At 33.4% G+C, this 17,003-nt stretch overlaps 2 protein-coding genes across 2 annotated transcripts in view; both read left to right on the top strand.

Moving 5' to 3' along the window:
* LOC128224112 (protein zer-1 homolog) overlaps window positions 1-7,426 on the top strand; it is a 28,990-nt gene extending 21,564 nt beyond the window's left edge. The window contains exon 16 of the mRNA XM_052933788.1: window positions 976-7,426. Within this exon, the coding sequence (XP_052789748.1) occupies window positions 976-1,142 (167 nt within the window). The 3' untranslated portion in view covers window positions 1,143-7,426. The remainder of the gene's footprint in view (window positions 1-975) is intronic.
* A 1,200-nt stretch (window positions 7,427-8,626) lies between these two features.
* Window positions 8,627-15,449, top strand: LOC128224691 (E3 ubiquitin-protein ligase PPP1R11-like). Its single transcript, XM_052934665.1, has 4 exons — window positions 8,627-8,761; window positions 9,643-9,757; window positions 9,982-10,104; window positions 10,267-15,449. The coding sequence occupies exons 1-4, from the start codon at window positions 8,693-8,695 to the stop codon at window positions 10,308-10,310; spliced, it is 351 nt and encodes a 116-aa protein (XP_052790625.1). The 5' UTR covers window positions 8,627-8,692; the 3' UTR covers window positions 10,311-15,449.
* Window positions 15,450-17,003: the final 1,554 nt, after the last annotated feature.

The raw sequence follows: 17,003 nt of genomic DNA, 5'->3' as shown, positions 1-17,003 counted from the left end.
CAAGTATTTGGCCACTGTTCCAGCTGTCAAAACAGCGCTATTAGCCATTTGTAATCAGTAATCTTCTGATCTGATAATTGGAATGTGTATCATCCGATTATCGAAACAAAGAATTATTCATTGGCCGAGTTTCACAAACACTTACACAACAAACTTTAATAGCCTTACTGACTTATCAACTAACGTTCGAGATATTCAAAGTCAATGGAGTAGAGTTTTAGGCAGGTTTTCAAAAGGTCAGGTGCTGCAGAAAAAGGACAGCGTGTAGGGTGTTAAGGGAGAGACGGGCACATTGCGTCTGGCATTAAAGAAAAAATAGGAATTGTGTTTAATTGAAGTAAATGTAGGGTTTAACCGCCAATCACGTCAATTTGTGTGAATTTATAATAATAATATTTTAAGCTTTAATAAAATAAAATATTTTTAAATTATCTTAAGCATTTAATTCTATGAAGGTAGCACATGCTGCTCTCCATGAGGGCAGAAGGCTGCTGAAGAAAAAGGACATAGTGCAGCATCCTTTCATAACTCTTTAGCTAAAACCATAATAGAGACATTACGCACATGTGCATGCATTGCCCACATCTCTGACTTATACCCCTTTTTTAAATGGTAAAATGTTGAGTTATGCCCCCTTTTATATGTAAATGTTGAATTATGCCCCTTGTTTAGTAAATGTTGAATTAGGCCCCTTTTTCAACTGTAAAATGTTGAGTTATAGCCCCTTTTCAACCATAAACATTGAGTTATGCCTTTTTCTTCTGTAAAATGTTGATTTATGCCCCTTTTTCAACTGTAAAATGTTGAATTATGCCCCTTTTTCAACTGTAAAATGTTGAATTATGCCCCTTTTTCAACTGTAAAATGTTGAATTATGCCCCTTTTTCAACTTTAAAAAACAAGTAAGCATTTGCTTTGGCTTTGCTTTGATCTTGCTGTATTACGAAGAAGCCATTTCATTATTTCTCTTTTCAGCGGATAAATATATCCAGCTCCTGAAAGACGAGGGTGGCCTGGAAGCTTTGGGCAAAGTGACACGTGACCCAAGACCCAATGACGCCATTAAAAAACTTGCGCAAGATGTAATAGACTTTATCAACAATCCTACATCCCAGGAATCCATTGAAAACGGTGATGTCTGATTGTCTGATCTACGTCCTTAGAAAAACTTGCGCAATACATGAAAAACTTAAATCAACTCTCAATCGCCAAAACTTTTACGGCAAAAGGGACTGATGATTGTCAGGTCTACGCCATTGAGAAGCTTGTGCAGTTTTAAACTTGTTCTTTATCCAGATCCCTCCACTCGCTGAGAATTATGAAATTATCCATTAAGAAATTAGTGCAAATCATTATAGACATTATGAAGAACCTTCTGGAACCATACCCTATGGGAAATGGTGGGCCATGATTGTCAAGTTTACCCATAAAGAAATTTGTGCAAATCATTATAGACATTATGAAGAACCTTCTGGAACCGGAATGGTGGGCCATGATTGTCAAGTTTACCCATGAAGAAATTTGTGCAAGTCATTATAGACATTATGAAGAACCTTCTGGAACCGGAATGGTGGGCCATGATTGTCAAGTTTACCCATGAAGAAATTTGTGCAAGTCATTATAGACATTATGAAGAACCTTCTGGAACCGGAATGGTGGCCCATGATTGTCAAGTTTACCCATGAAGAAATTTGTGCAAGTCATTATAGACATTATGAAGAACCTTCTGGAAATGGAATGGTGGCCCATGATTGTCAAGTTTACCCATGAAGAAATTTGTGCAAGTCATTATAGACATTATGAAGAACCTTCTGGAACCGGAATGGTGGGCCATGATTGTCAAGTTTACCCATGAAGAAATTTGTGCAAGTCATTATAGACATTATGAAGAACCTTCTGGAACCGGAATGGTGGGCCATGATTGTCAAGTTTACCCATGAAGAAATTTGTGCAAGTCATTATAGACATTATGAAGAACCTTCTGGAACCATACCCTATGGGAAATGGTGGGCCATGATTGTCAAGTTTACCCATGAAGAAATTTGTGCAAATCATTAAAGACATTATGAAGAACCTTCTGGAACCGGAATGGTGGGCCATGATTGTCAAGTTTACCCATGAAGAAATTTGTGCAAATCATTATAGACATTATGAAGAACCTTCTGGAACCCGAATGGTGGGCCATGATTGTCAAGTTTACCCATGAAGAAATTTGTGCAAATCATTAAAGACATTATGAAGAACCTTCTGGAACCGGAATGGTGGGCCATGATTGTCAAGTTTACCCATGAAGAAATTTGTGCAAGTCATTTGTACATTATGAAGAACCTTCTGAAACCAAATCCCATGGTAAATGGTGGCCCATGATTGTTATACTTGACATCCATGGAATGTGTTTTTCTCATGTTTAATATTAGTAGGCTGTAACCTCAGGAGGATGGATGGGCATGATAAGTCATTTGACTACCTAACCTGAACTCTTTCATTGCTGACATATGTCAGGAATTGATGCAAGCCATGCTGTGTAAATGTTAATGTTTCACCAAGTCATTAACAGTTTACCAGCAAAGGGTAGTTGACTTGTGATTTTTGGCCGTAAGGCTTGGGTATTTGGTTTTACCTTAAATCAGCACTCTCACAGATTGTTTGTTTTGACAACTTTTTTGTGTGTGTCTTATAAATCAGTAAATGTTTGCGTAATTTTCCGGAAACCAGAAATATGAAACTGCTGACAAAAGATCAGATCACAGGTTTTTGTGTCGCCTGAAAAGACGACATATAGGGGTTACTTTTGTCGGCGGCAGCGTCGGCGGCAGCGGCTGCGGCGGCATCCACGTCCCATTTTCGCTTGTCCGGGGTATATCTCCTAAACTATTAGTGGTATCAACTTGAAACTTCATATGTAGATAGATCTAATTGAGGGCAAGTGCAGTGCACAAGAACTGTTACTCTTGCTTCCATATTTTTGTTGCCCTTTGTTATTTTTCATGCTTAAAGTTTTGTCCGGGGCATATCTTGTAGAATATAAGAGTTATCAACTTGAAACTTCATATGTAGATAGATCTCATGGAGGGCAAGTGCAGTGCACAATAACAGTAACTCTTGCTTTCTTAGTTTTAAAATTATTGCCCTTTGTTAATTTTCATGCTTTAAGTTTTGTCCGGGGCATATCTTGAAGAATATAAGAGGTATCAACTTGAAACTTCATAGCTAGATAGATCTCATTGAGGGCAAGTGCAGTGCACAATAACAGTAACTCTTGCTTTCTTAGTTTTAAAGTTATTGCCCTTTGTTAATTTTTATGCTTAAAGTTTTGTCCGGGGCATATCTTGAAGAATATAAGAGGTATCAACTTGAAACTTCATAGCTAGATATATCTCATTGAGGGCAAGTGCAGTGCACAATAACAGTAACTCTTGCTATCTTAGTTTTAAAGTTATTGCCCTTTGTTAATTTTCATGCTTAAAGTTTTGTCCGGGGCATATCTTGAAGAATATAAGAGGTATCAACTTGAAACTTCATAGCTAGATATATCTCATTGAGGGCAAGTGCAGTGCACAAGAACCGTTACTCTTGCTGCCATATTTTTAGAGTTATTGCCCTTTGTTAATTTTCTTGCTTAGGTTTTGTCCGTGGCATATCTCGTAAACTATAGGAGGTTTCAACCTGAAACTTATTCGGTAGGTATATCTGATTGAGGGTTCAAATGCCACCTACACTTGAAAGTTAAATGGCAACATCATTGTCTATAAATGAATAAAATGCCAATCTAACAGCTATAATGTCGACAATAAATAATTTGTCAGGCGACACATCCGACTCGCGGAGTTCTAGTTATATTTACTTTTAAAATTGATTTTTATGCCAAAAAACTCATTTTTTCTTTACGCGTTTTTAGCCATGAAAATTAATTTTAGAACGTGAATATAACAAATGCGATCTGATATTTTGTCAGCAGTTTTATATCACTAGTTTCAAGACATTCATGCAAAAATTTGCTCATTCCAAGACAAAAATAAAAAAGTTTTCAAAATGGTCATTCTGTGAGAGAGCAGCTTTAATTTTTTTTATGTAGTTCCAAGTTCATTATACATGTTTTAAATGTATGTGTAGACGTTATCTTAAATTGATATACAAACAATGTAGCTAAACATTGAATAATTTTATCTGCCAAATTCCCCAGAGGGATAGCCTTTGGATTCCTAGCTTGGATGTTTTCCAGTGTCCGTTTAAAGCAGCACTCTCACAGATTGACTGTTTTGACTTTTTTTTTTAGCTTTTGTCTCAGAATCAGCTGATTTTGGTATCAATGCCTTCAATTCAGTCATATAAGATTACTCACAATAGAACAGATCTCAATTGTTTGGGAAACTGCCGAAAATTATGTATTTCTTAAAGCATTATAAGTAACCCTTTTAGCCATAACATGAACATAAGTATGAAAAAAAACAACTGGGATCTGATCTTTTGTCAGAAGTCTTTTATCACTGGTTTCCTGACATTTATGTAATAGATACAGTACAAGTTTTTCGTATCACTGGTGTTCGTCCTAGCGAAACTAAGTCTGTAAGAGGACACTTTTGAAGAAAAAAACAAGTAACTGTATCGGACTTATACGATGATAAGTTTATTGCATATATTAGTGAGCAAATAAATGCATTAATAAATAAATAAATACAGATTTATAAGTAGATAAATATAAATATTTTTCCGAAATATATTAAACATTAGATTATTATCATGGCCTTTCTAAATGCTATGTATCGGCTAGTGGGATTACTCAAAATTCACATGCACGGTCTGCTTAAAACCATAAGAAGACACTTTTTCAATAGCTCTGCTGAAGGGTTTAGCTGTATTTGCAAAAAATGGCTTATTCCAAGAAAAAAAGACAAAAAAGTCAGAACAGTCAATCTATGAGAGTGCAGCTTTAAATACGATACTAGAACAATGAAGCATGACTTGGGGGCTTTAAGATTACTAAACCTTTCACAGAAACACCTGTTTAAAGACTATTGTCATATCTCTCTTTTAAAGGTACAACAATATAGGTTGATTTTAGGCATTTATTTTTAATTTTAATGCATTTAATTGTGGTAAACTCATTTGACCTTAAAGCTGCACTCTCACAGATTGAACGTTTTGACAACTTTTTTATTTTTTGTCTTGGTTCAACGGGCCAGTTTTTACGAAAATCCATGGAAACCAGTTATATAAGACTGCTGACAAAAAATTAGATCGCAGATTTTTACATTTCAGTTCAAAAATTGAGTAAGTAACGGTTTAAGTCATAAAACATTAATTTTTTCGTACGGAAATATGAAAACTATGATCTGTTTTTTTTGTCAGCAATCTTATATCATTGGTTTGCAGATATTTACGCAAAAATTTGCTCTTTCAAAGACAAAAAAATAAAAGAAGGTGTAAAAATGGTAAATCTGTGAGAGTGCAGCTTTAATGATCAAAATAAAAATGTGCACATGATTTAGGTTAAGATACAAATATATATATAAGTGTCGGTTTGGCGCTTTTTTAAGTGGGGAAATTGTAACTATGTAGCTAATAATGTTTTGTTTTTTTTTTATATAAAAGGCTTATATTTTTTTTCTGTACTTAAATCATAATGCTTTTTGTTTTGGTTCAATCATTAGAGTGAAATGAGTTGAAAATGATAATCTATTAAAATAAAAAATGAAAAAATTCCATCAACCTATAATTATTGTGCGCCTTTCACTGTAACTGTTCTTCCTGTATTTTCGGAGTTAAATTACATAACTTATTTGAAGTGTCTAATGTATTGCAAAAACCCTTATGTAAAAGATTGAATACAGTCAATCCTAAACCTGTTTAGACGTATTTCCAATTACTCACTTTTTACACAATTATGGACTGTTTGATTAATATAACATGCACATTCATTTTCTGCCATACAATTTTTTTTAATGGTAATGCATCTGAAAACACTAAAATTAAATTTATTTTACTCTTTGATATGTGTGAAATACTTTAGATTTGCTTGTATGTTAATGATGCAATCATTGACAGAAATTTCAACGTGCAAGAATTTTGTAGAACGATGCAACGCTGAAAATTTGGCCAAAGATTTGCATCATTAGATCACAAGTAAATCAAAAATGTTTCATACGTGTAGAAGCAGAAAATAACATAGTTTTTTATTGGCAAAAAAATATTTTTATATTTGTTCTGACAAAAAAGTTATTTAGTAAATAAGGTCACTGAATTGTTTGTTTACATTGATTGTGACCCATGGTAACCGATGTGAGAACCGCTTTAAGTCACATGATTCCTCACACTGATAATGAAATTGCAGAAAAAAAATACAAATAAAGTAGAAAAAACAACCTGGTTTTAGTAGAGAGCGAACCCACACTGGTAGTCAAGAAAAAAGAAAGAAGAAAACTGACACCAAAACCACTCGCCACTTGTTGAATCGCATTTCTAACGCTACTCAAAATGGTGGACTTCAAAGACAATATTTGAGCATAAACAGTATATCAATTTTTGTTGAAGGGTTCCAACCGTCAGTATCTTAGTGTTAACATTCCTAATGATTTGCCACTCTTTATTTCGTCATTAAAAAAGAGTGCATTTTACAAAACATGAGAGAGTCTCTTTCATCGGTATATTTTACGATTGTGAAACAATTTATTTCAAGATTGTATTAATCGCTCTTTTTGGCAAAATGTTACATGAAAGAGTGGTCTTGTGTTGTCGGGGAAACTGCAATACTTTCCTGGCTTGACGACCAAAAGCCAAACTCAAATACGTCCAGGCTGGGAATCGAACCCGGGTTGCCTAGGTGAAAAATCTGATAAATATAACCATGGTACAGTGTTTAGAAGTATATATTTTAGTTTTAATGTAAAATTTTCTATTGTTAGCCTGAACATGATTTATTCTGCTTACCATGTTGGAAAGCTTATATGTTGTATAAGGCGTGAAAAAATAATATTTTTGTTTCCGATGCCCCCCCCCCCAAAAAAAAATGGTAGGTAGGTCGAAAAATCTTTTTTTCCTTTTTTTATTCGGTAAATTGTTAATTGAGAACTTTCTGTTACCAAAAAATCAATCAATTATATTCTTTGGAACACCTCATCAATCAGTATTAACATCATTGGCATTGTTAAAAGCCCAAAACACTTCATTTAAACTTTAAAAAAACAAAATAATCAAACAAAAAATGAAAGATATTTGTTAAGGCAATAAAAAAAAAAGGTTTAGGGTCAGGGCAAAAAAAGGATAGGTTGAGATCTGGAAAAAAGGAAACAAACATGTGTTTTTTTTTATGCCTATTAAACTAACTTTTCATCTGCGTATACTGGTATAATTATTGTACCATTTTATACAATACTATTTATGTCATACATTGTTTCTGAAATTGTTTTTATTAAAGCTTTGAATCGTGTTTTTTTGTTTTTATGTTTAATAACAAGCATTTAAGCTGCAGATTGACCGATTTGACATTTTTTTTGTCTCAGAATCAGTTGATTTAGGCATCAGTGCATTCAAATCAGGCCTATAAGAGAACTCATAATAGCACATATCACAATTGTTTAGAAAATAGCCTAAATTTCAGAACATTGACGTTGACAGTGAATAAAAATTACTGCGTGTCATGACGTCAGTAAACATTATCGCACGCGCTTTTTGGTGAAATGTACAAAAAATGAGCTTTTTTATGCAGTTTCTTCACAAAAAAAATAATTAAGGTATGCTAGAAAAAATATCTATCATGTGTATCCGTTCCAGATAGAAAAATCCGACTCTCGGGCACGCTGCGTAGCCGGTAACTCGGCAAGCCTCGTTACCAGGCAACGCAGGTGCCCTCGGGTCGGATTTTTCTATCCGGAACGGGAACACATGACAGATATTATTAATATAATACAGATGTATATCAAAGGCAACACATAAAGAAAATCCAAAAAACTATTGTTCATTGAAGCACTATATTCTATTTGCAATATTATATCAAGACAGGCCATTTACTGATCACATTATGATTTAGTTCTTTCTATTTTTTCATTATAATAATGCAACACATGCACTCTCTGCTGCCTTTAGAATGTCCATACCTGACTCATACTCGTGGCAGCCAGTTATGATATTAAATTTGACACCAATGATGTTCTCAAACGTCTCCTGACCAAGATTGCCCCTTTTGTCAAGCTGAATTTTTCACACATTGGAGAACATTGTGTGTGTCGGCATTCTTGTGAGTTGGCACAGAATGTATAACCTCGACTCTGCTGCTTTTCCATGTTCAGTTTTTATTTGTTCACATTCTTGGCAGGGGCTTTAACCATTGGTAATTTCTGCCGGATAGGTGGGGAGATGGGTTTATCGAGTTAATCTCAAAATCCCCATTCCTGGGCGTTCAAGCAGTATCTGACCTTGGACCAGAATGCTGCTCCCAGTATTTGCACTGCAGATATACTTAAACATTATTGGCATATAAATTGTGAATAGTTGTAATGTAAAAAGTAATGCACAATCACTTTTCAACAAGGGAAGCAACTGTTGTAAACTTTAATAATTACAATTTGACTATATTAGTGTATGTTAACATTTTTGCTTTTTTCACGAATATATTTTTTTACAGGCGATTTGTAAACTTCCGGTCGTTTGTCATTTGAGAAATCGGTAACTTTAAAGCTTTATTAACTGGGGGTACATGCAGAGAATGGCGGAGGCAACGGCTTCGTTGTCCAACACTCAAGTAGTAACTGAAATTCCAGCAGAGGTAATTACGTAAATACGTTAAATGTCATCTGAAGACAGACCTTGTCAGCTTCTTTTTAAATGACATTTGACTTACGAAATTTAAAATAAAAGTTAAAACAAAACTTTTGGTTAATAGCTATTATACCCTTCATTTCTTTGTTTATTTTTTATCTCTGGCCATATCTGTTTCAGGAAACATGCATTGTTTTCAATTATAAATAGCATTTTGTTAGCTAAAGAACTTCAGCGAACACGTGATATATTACCTTTTTGGATGTTTTCACTGAAGAGAACGCCGTATCCAAACCCTACCAGAATTCGTGACATTTTTATGTCACGCTGTTATTTCACTTGTATGCATTGTACAGACAAAATAGCTCTATCCTTAGGTTAATGAAGTAAAATGTAGTTCACAAACTCGTTTTCAAAACCAAAAAACACTTTAAAGATAGATGATTTAGCATTTTAATAAATCCTATTACAAGCATTCCTTATCTAGGTCATAGTTGTGTTCAAATTTAATCACGTGACACCAAGATTTTCAGAAAATACCCATGTGACCTAGTGTTTATTTTGCTGTTATTTTTTCTATTTCGAATAATTAATAAATAACTAATAATAAATTGTTTTTACGTATCAAAAGGTATTTACAGCCTTACTGCAATTGGATTCAACTAAATGAACGATGTGAATCCGATGCTATAAATAGAATCTATCGACGTCATCATGGTCATGTGATTGCATTGCATCATCACACTCAATTGATTCTGGTTGACTTTACTATGGGGGTTACGCCATAACTTTAATGTGTTGTAAACATCAAAAAAATAAATATCAACATTAAAGTTATGGAAGCCAGAACTAGCATTTTGTAAATGGTTTACTGTCATATGTTTACAGGGAAGCCGTAGTCCAACCCTTGCCCTAAAGCTACGTAAGCCAAAGAATGATAAGAAAGTGAAATGGACCACAGAAACTGTCGACAATGAGCATTTGAATAAGAAGAAATCAAAATGTGCGTACTTTTCAAATAATGTATACTGTTTTCAACAATCAAATGGAGAAATTAATTTAAAGATGTTTATTTAAAAATTGTTCTTAATTTTTATGTAATTAAAATGAAAATTGTTAATTAAGAGTTCCAAGAAGTATTCTGTGGTGGAATTCCAAATCCAAATGGTTTCTAGGTGAATGCTTAATTTCAATGTCTGGATAAAATCACAAGCTGTCGTGTTTTAGGTTGCTGCATATATGAGAAGCCACGAATGTTTGGTGAATCCTCTGATGAGGACGATGATGAGTGTGGTCACTGTAGGGGACACAAGAAGAAATGCTTCCGGGATGAGGGTGGGGAGAACATGGGTGAGTGGTGATTATATCAGGGGGATAAGGGCACTTCACTATATAGATCCCATTGAACATACCTAATGGTAGGCTACATTCCTAGTGTTTCATGCCTCATATGTTGACATTGCTCATACAAAGGCTGTACACTCACCATGCTACAATGTATGTTTGTTTCAGGGGAACCAGACGGTTCTGAACAGCCTGGAACCAGCGGCTCCTGATGACAAGGGAGGCAACTCGACTAAGATTCCATTGTACATGCCTAGTTGTGGGCACTGCCACTCTTCATTTATAGATTATTGCGTCAGAGTTTTACTTTTTGGAAGCCCTCAATAACTGTTTGGTATCATTGCATTTTTTACCATTATGCATAAGCCTCAATTTGAAAAGGTTACTTAACATTGGTTCACAAGGGGTAAATATAGAGGATATTTCTTTGTTTCAATGTAAGATCGTAACATATTTCACCGGGTGAGCCCCAAAATTGATATTTCACGAGAGACTTAGCCACGAGTGAAATACTCACTTTTTGTGGTCACGAGGTGAGATATATTGCTGTTGTACACTGAAACAAATAATATTTTATTATATGCCTAAAATTGAAATTAAGTCATTTAATTACACGTTTTTAGAAAAATGTGCCAATTTGGTTGCGCATGTAACATTAATTTGAAATGAGGTCATTGAAAATGTGTCCCAGCCCTGTGGGCGCTGATGTTTGATTTGGAATTGAGAGCAGGTTTAAATTTCAAATCAGTGAAAAATCGCAAATTGATATTTCCACTGTTTGAAAAATTATTCCTAACTATAGTACTCTGTGAATAACTCCGTTTTGGACATAAGACAAAACATCCTGCGGCACAACACATTTTTAGTGCTAATCGGCTTACAGATGAAAAAGTATAGGTATTGTCAAGCCTGGGTGTCGTTATCGACATCATTATAGTCGTTCAGCAAGAACTTAAACCCTGACCTTAGCTCAAAAACCATTTGAGATATTAGATACACACATGAAACATGTTGTACATGTTTCCAGAGGCATTAGGCACATGTATTGCAAGGACCATAACTCTGCCTTTAATAATGATTGAGTTATGCCTCTCTTTTTTAACGAAAAAAAACCCAAGCAAAATAGAAATAAAGTTTATCAAGGCCCATAACTCTGACATTAAATGATTATTCAGTTACCGGTATGTCCCTTTTTCACTGAAATCCCCCAAAACCAAAAATGTAGAAATTGAGTTATCAACAAAAAATATACATACATGTAGTGATTTTATGGGGATTTTACTAGAATGCATTTTCCTGTGGCTTTTGTGCCCCAATGTTGCCCACAAACAGATATGTACAGTAATTGTAGTAAAAAGAAAGATGGTCGTCATTTAGCGCTTTCATTATAAATGTGATAAAACACACACACTTTGATGGCACGGCACAAGACAGATTGAACTCGATATTAAAAAGATGTCTGTCTTGCGTTGGGCCATTATATAGTCAATTCGGCCTAAAAAAATACCTGTGTTTAGGGCAACATGGCCATGCTTGGCAAAATCTTACAAACTTATAATTTTTTTCGAGCCTAAATCATTTTTTTTATATTTTTTTTTGAATTGTTGTTGACCGTGAAATCCATTTTTTTTATTACAATAAAAAAATAGTATTAATTTTTTAAAACACAATGAGACAATTAATTGTTCAGAACTTTTTTGTTAACATCTTTGTTAACTTTTAAACGTGAAATAGTTGAAGATATCCTCAAATATTGAAATAAAACAAGTACTGTGGTCTCAAATCTTGTTAGAAAATAATCCAGATCACATGTGCATCTACCGGGTATTCAACATTCGGAGCAGAAAATATTTGAAAAATGACACTAACATGTTGTTAACTTTAACAAAGATCCGACAAATCGGCCCAATATTTATATACCGAAATGTCATGGTATTAGCATTCATAATATGCTTTGCTGTTTTGATTGGACTTGGAAAAACCAACAAAGAACCTTTGTTTCTATTCAACCAGGCATATTAAGGGCCATTCCTGTAAAACCCATAGGGGGAAGGCAATTATTTGAAATAGTATATAGGTGAGTATCTTTTTTCGCTAGTTTTGACCCCACAAGTAAACTGCTTTTGTAGGTGGGTGGCATAATTTACAAGTGCCTCCCCCCGGAGGTTATATGTTTAAATGGAATAGCCCTAATGACTGTTGCTCTAAACTCGGATATTTTGTTTTTAGGCCTTAGAGTGCCCAGATTTTCATGTTGTACGAACTGTTGTCCTAACATGAAACAAAAATGTATGTTATTGTTTTTCCATTGTAATATTATAATTACATAGTTCATTTTTGTCAGTATTTCAATTTCTTTCTCTATGTACTTGTAGAAACTACAACTTAAGTTTGATTCAATGAGAAATTAGAGGGGAAAAAGTACTAAAGTCATAGCAATTCTGTCAATGTTGGAATATAAACTGTTTCACTATATATATCTGTAAATTGTGCGTATGAATTGATTATCTTTTCTTGCTAGTAAATGTACCAATGTCAAAGTAATGCAATATCCCCCCAAAAAATACAATCAATCCCCTGGTCTCCTGGCGGTTGATGAATATCCCCCGGATGATTTTCAGTACATTTTCTTTCAATACATGTACCGGTACTTAATTTTATCATATATGATGTGATACTTGTAACGTTGTAATGCAATAATTGTTTTTAATGTCTAGAAAAGTAGATGGCAGAACACTATTAAATAGCAAATTTTAATTATACCCCCATCCCCTACCAAAATTAGCCTGAAAAAAAAATGAATAAAATTTACCCAATAATTTTTTTTGATTTCATTAAGGAATTTGTAATCTCAATGTTCTTGCATAATAATTTCTGCATTCCTGGATGTGTTACGTTTTATTATAAATTAATTATTATGGTATAAAAAATAAGTGTTGAAAAATTGCACACTGTAAAGCAAGATTTGGCCCCAATATCACAAAAAAACTAAAGTCATATCTCAATCTCAACTCATTTTACCACACGGCAACAAGTTATTGAAAATAACTGTTTCATATGATTGTTCACCTTTGAAAAGGCATTCTATCATATGATATGTAGATTTATGTCTTTGGTCAAGATTCCCAGGGAATAATATTCTACAGCCAAAAATGTATTGGAGTACATTTCATTGTGTTTTTTTAACAATTACTCGAGTATATTTTTTGCTCTGTTAAGTTTCTATGAAATATTGACAAAATCCTTTTATCAACAAATTCTATGACTTTAAAACTACGCAAATACGCAAGATTTTAAAACCTAATACGCTCTTGTGGGGTAAATTGAGTTAAGATTGAGTTTAAGACTTGTCTTGTGTATTTTGTACCGTAATATCACGAAAGAGGTGACCATTCCTTATGAAATAGGACAATGCTTGATTTTATTGATTTTAGAAAAGTTGTTAAATAAATTAGGTTTTATCAATTTCAGAAAAATTGTTAACTAAATTGCGTATTGAATGCCTTCTCATGCTATATCCTTTTTATTATGAAAAGAAAAGAACTGAATTCTAAATATTTATTACATTGTGCCCCAACTCCTCGAAAATCTTAAAGCTGCACTCTCACAGATTGACCATTTTATCAACTTTTTATTTTTTGTCTTGTAAAGAGCATATTTTTGCGTAAATATCTGCAAACCAATGTTATAAGATTGCTGACAAAAAATCAGATCGTAGATTTTCATATTTCCGTTCGAAAATTATTGTTTTATGGCTATCGATTTAAGAAAAATGCATAAAACATCATTTTTTGAGCTTAAATATAAAAATCTGCAATCTGATTTTTTGTCAGCAGTCTTAAATAACTGGCTTCCATGGATTTTCGCAAAAATTGGCTAGTTCCAAGGCAAAAAATAAAAAAGTTGTCAAAACGTTTAATCTGTGAGAGTGCAGCTTTAAGCTAAACAGGCTTAGGTGCCTTATTTCATTCAGCCATATTAATGACTTTACAAAATAGAAAATAGTTTATTTCCAATTATCTCCGACATAATCAACTAAAGAAGCCCATAAATCTTTGTATTGAAAAACACACACACCCATTTTACCGCAACAAAAATACTGGGCCAAGATTGATACTGTTATAAGGGACTTCCATGTAATATTGTTCAAGAACTTGGCGCCAGATCAGTCTTAGAAAGGTACCATGTTGCAGAAGCTATCTTGGGGCCTGGGCTGGTATTCATAAAACATCTTTTAAGCTATTTCTTAACTCAAAATCCTTATCTTTTTTTTTAATAGTCAAATTTAAAGACAATTGTAAATGATTTTAGAGTAAAAGTATGTTTATTTAATTATATCAATACAAGGTAAAGCATTTCAGATAGTATTAAGCTTTTATATCAAATAACCAGTGGGATACTTAACTTAAGGAAATGACGTAAGTTAGGAAATGAGGAAATGAGTTTAGATGTTTTATGAATACAGACCCAGGTCTTAGAAGAGTATCATGAGCAGATGCTATGCTTAGTAATTTAGATTTCATGTATTTGATCTAAGATTTTAAACACGGGTACATTTCTGAAAATTATTCACATTCGTATGTTTTGTTTAGAAATACTGAAATTTTCACATGTTCATTTTATAATTACTGAAATATTCACAAATATGGTCAGTTTATAATTACTGAAATTTTCATATATATGTTCAGTTTAGAATTACTGAAATTTTTACAAATATGTTCAGTTTAGAATTACAGAAATTTTCATGTTTATAATAACTGAAATATTCACATTTATATGTTCAGTTTAGAATTACTGAAATATTCACATTTATGTTCAGTTTAGAATTACTGAAATTTTAACGTTTATAATAACTGAAATATTCACATATATATATGTTCATTTTAGAATTACTGAAAATTTTACGTTTATAATTACTGAAATATTCACATCTATATGATTAGTTTATAATTGAAATATTCACATATACCGTATGTTCTGTTTATAATTACTGAAAATTTCATGTTTCTTATTACTAAAAATTTCACATTTATTTAATAATTACTGAAAAATTCACATTTATAATTACTAAAAATTTCATATTTATCTTCAGTTTATAATTACTGAAATTTTCACATTTATAATTACTGAAATATTCACAGATGTTCTGTTTATAATTACTGAAAAATTCACATTTATAATTACTGAAATATTCACATTAATATTCAGTGTATACTCGCTGAAATATTCAGATTTATGTCTTTTTTTTTTTTTTTCAATTCATGAATGTTGCTACTTATATGTCTGGTATTGTTGATGTGCGCATTTTTAATTGGTTCTAAATCATGTTTTTATTGCGTAAATGTTTATTCAATAAATTTTGAAAAATTGCAATATTGTTTTGTTATTTTAGAGTGTAATCTTATTAACTGATTATCTCATCGCTTACAACTCGCACATCTTTCGCAGTTTTGGCTTGTTTTTTCAATTTGAAATTTTCTGGGTTTGCCTGCGACGTAAACCCCATTTAGTTTAAAAATAGTGTCGGTGTATATACCTGTACTAATCACATGACTTTTACATGCTAAATATACACACTATAAACTGGGAAACCATTATATGCTATTTTTAAACTTAGCTGACACAGCAACAAACTATTCTTTTAATCACGTAAAATAATGAATTATCGGCCTCGACTAGCTTGTATGGACAACTCTAGGCTTGTTTTGAGGAAATACTGTATTTGCCGATTTTTGGACCATCTGGTGTCTAGTAGTCCCTTTAACAAGCAGGGAAAAGATATGTTTCTAGTCATGTGTCCTTTGGTAAAAGATGAAGCACAATGTGGATAAGAAATACTCCAAGGCAAGTTTTTTAAAGTCCCTTTTATAACAGATAACAAAAATATAAGACCACTGCATGGTTATTCTTTTACAGAAAAAAGATGTAGCAAAATGTGGATAAGAAATACACAAAAGTAAGTTCTTGAAGTCTCTTTTATAGCCCAATATGAAATTGTAAGACAATTCAGGGCTTTTTCTATAGTACTCATGGGTCTGACCCATTCCTTAAGCTAAACATAAGATATTTTCTTCAATATTCAGAAAGAAATCCCAATCAAAAGTAAAAAAACCACAAGAAATGCCGCAACGCGATGAAACCAGGTTTTCAATGATTGACAGAAGAACTTCAGCCTGTGTCTGTTTTCTAGTTTTAGTAACGGTGACCATGACCTTGACCCTAGGGACTCCAAACGCAATCACATGAAAGGTCACCATAAACTCTTCCTTTATACCAAGTTGGGTCAAGATATGTCAACCCTAACTAAAGTTATTCAGTTTCAACTGTTTTTCTATTTTTAGTAACAGTGACCTTGACCCTGATCCTAGGGACCCCAAACGCAATCACATGAAAGGTCACCATAAACTCTTCCTTTATACCAAGTTGGGTAAAGATATGTCAACCCTAACTAAAGTTATTCAGTTTCAACCGTTTTTCTATTTTTAGTAACAGTGACCTTGACCCTAGGGACCCAAAACGCAATCCCATGAAAGGTCTCCATAAACTCTACCTTTATACCAAGTTGGGTCAAGATATGTCATTCCTAACTTAAGTTGTTCAGTTTCAACCGTTTTTCTACTTTCAGTAAGTGACCTTGACCTTGACCCTAGAGACCCTAAACGCAATTCCATCAAAGGTCTCTCCCCCCCCCCCCCCCCCCCCCCCCCGAATAACGACGTTCGTCTTTCTAATAACCATGCAGGTTTCACTTTGTGAAAGCCTGGTTAATAAATTATGTGATGTTAAAGCTGCACTCTCACAAATTGAACATTTTGACAATTTGTTATATTTTGTTGTCTTGGAACAAGCCAGTTTTTGCTAAAATCCATTGAAACCAGTTATATAAGAATGATGACAAAAATTAG

Source organism: Mya arenaria, chromosome 17 (genome assembly GCF_026914265.1).
Source record: "Mya arenaria isolate MELC-2E11 chromosome 17, ASM2691426v1".
Taxonomy (NCBI): Eukaryota; Metazoa; Mollusca; class Bivalvia; order Myida; family Myidae; genus Mya; species Mya arenaria.
The sequence above is the reverse complement of the archived record's forward strand: the minus strand, read 5'-3'. Positions and strand labels throughout refer to the sequence as shown.

Excerpts from the sequence above, each read along its gene's own strand:
- LOC128224691 (XM_052934665.1), top strand. The coding sequence starts at position 8,693 with ATGCAGAGAATGGCGGAGGCAACGGCTTCGTTGTCCAACACTCAAGTA. Across the intron at positions 8,762-9,642 it reads TAACTGAAATTCCAGCAGAG|GGAAGCCGTAGTCCAACCCT; the intron begins GTAATTACGTAA and ends ATATGTTTACAG. Across the intron at positions 10,105-10,266 it reads TGAGGGTGGGGAGAACATGG|GGGAACCAGACGGTTCTGAA; the intron begins GTGAGTGGTGAT and ends TGTTTGTTTCAG.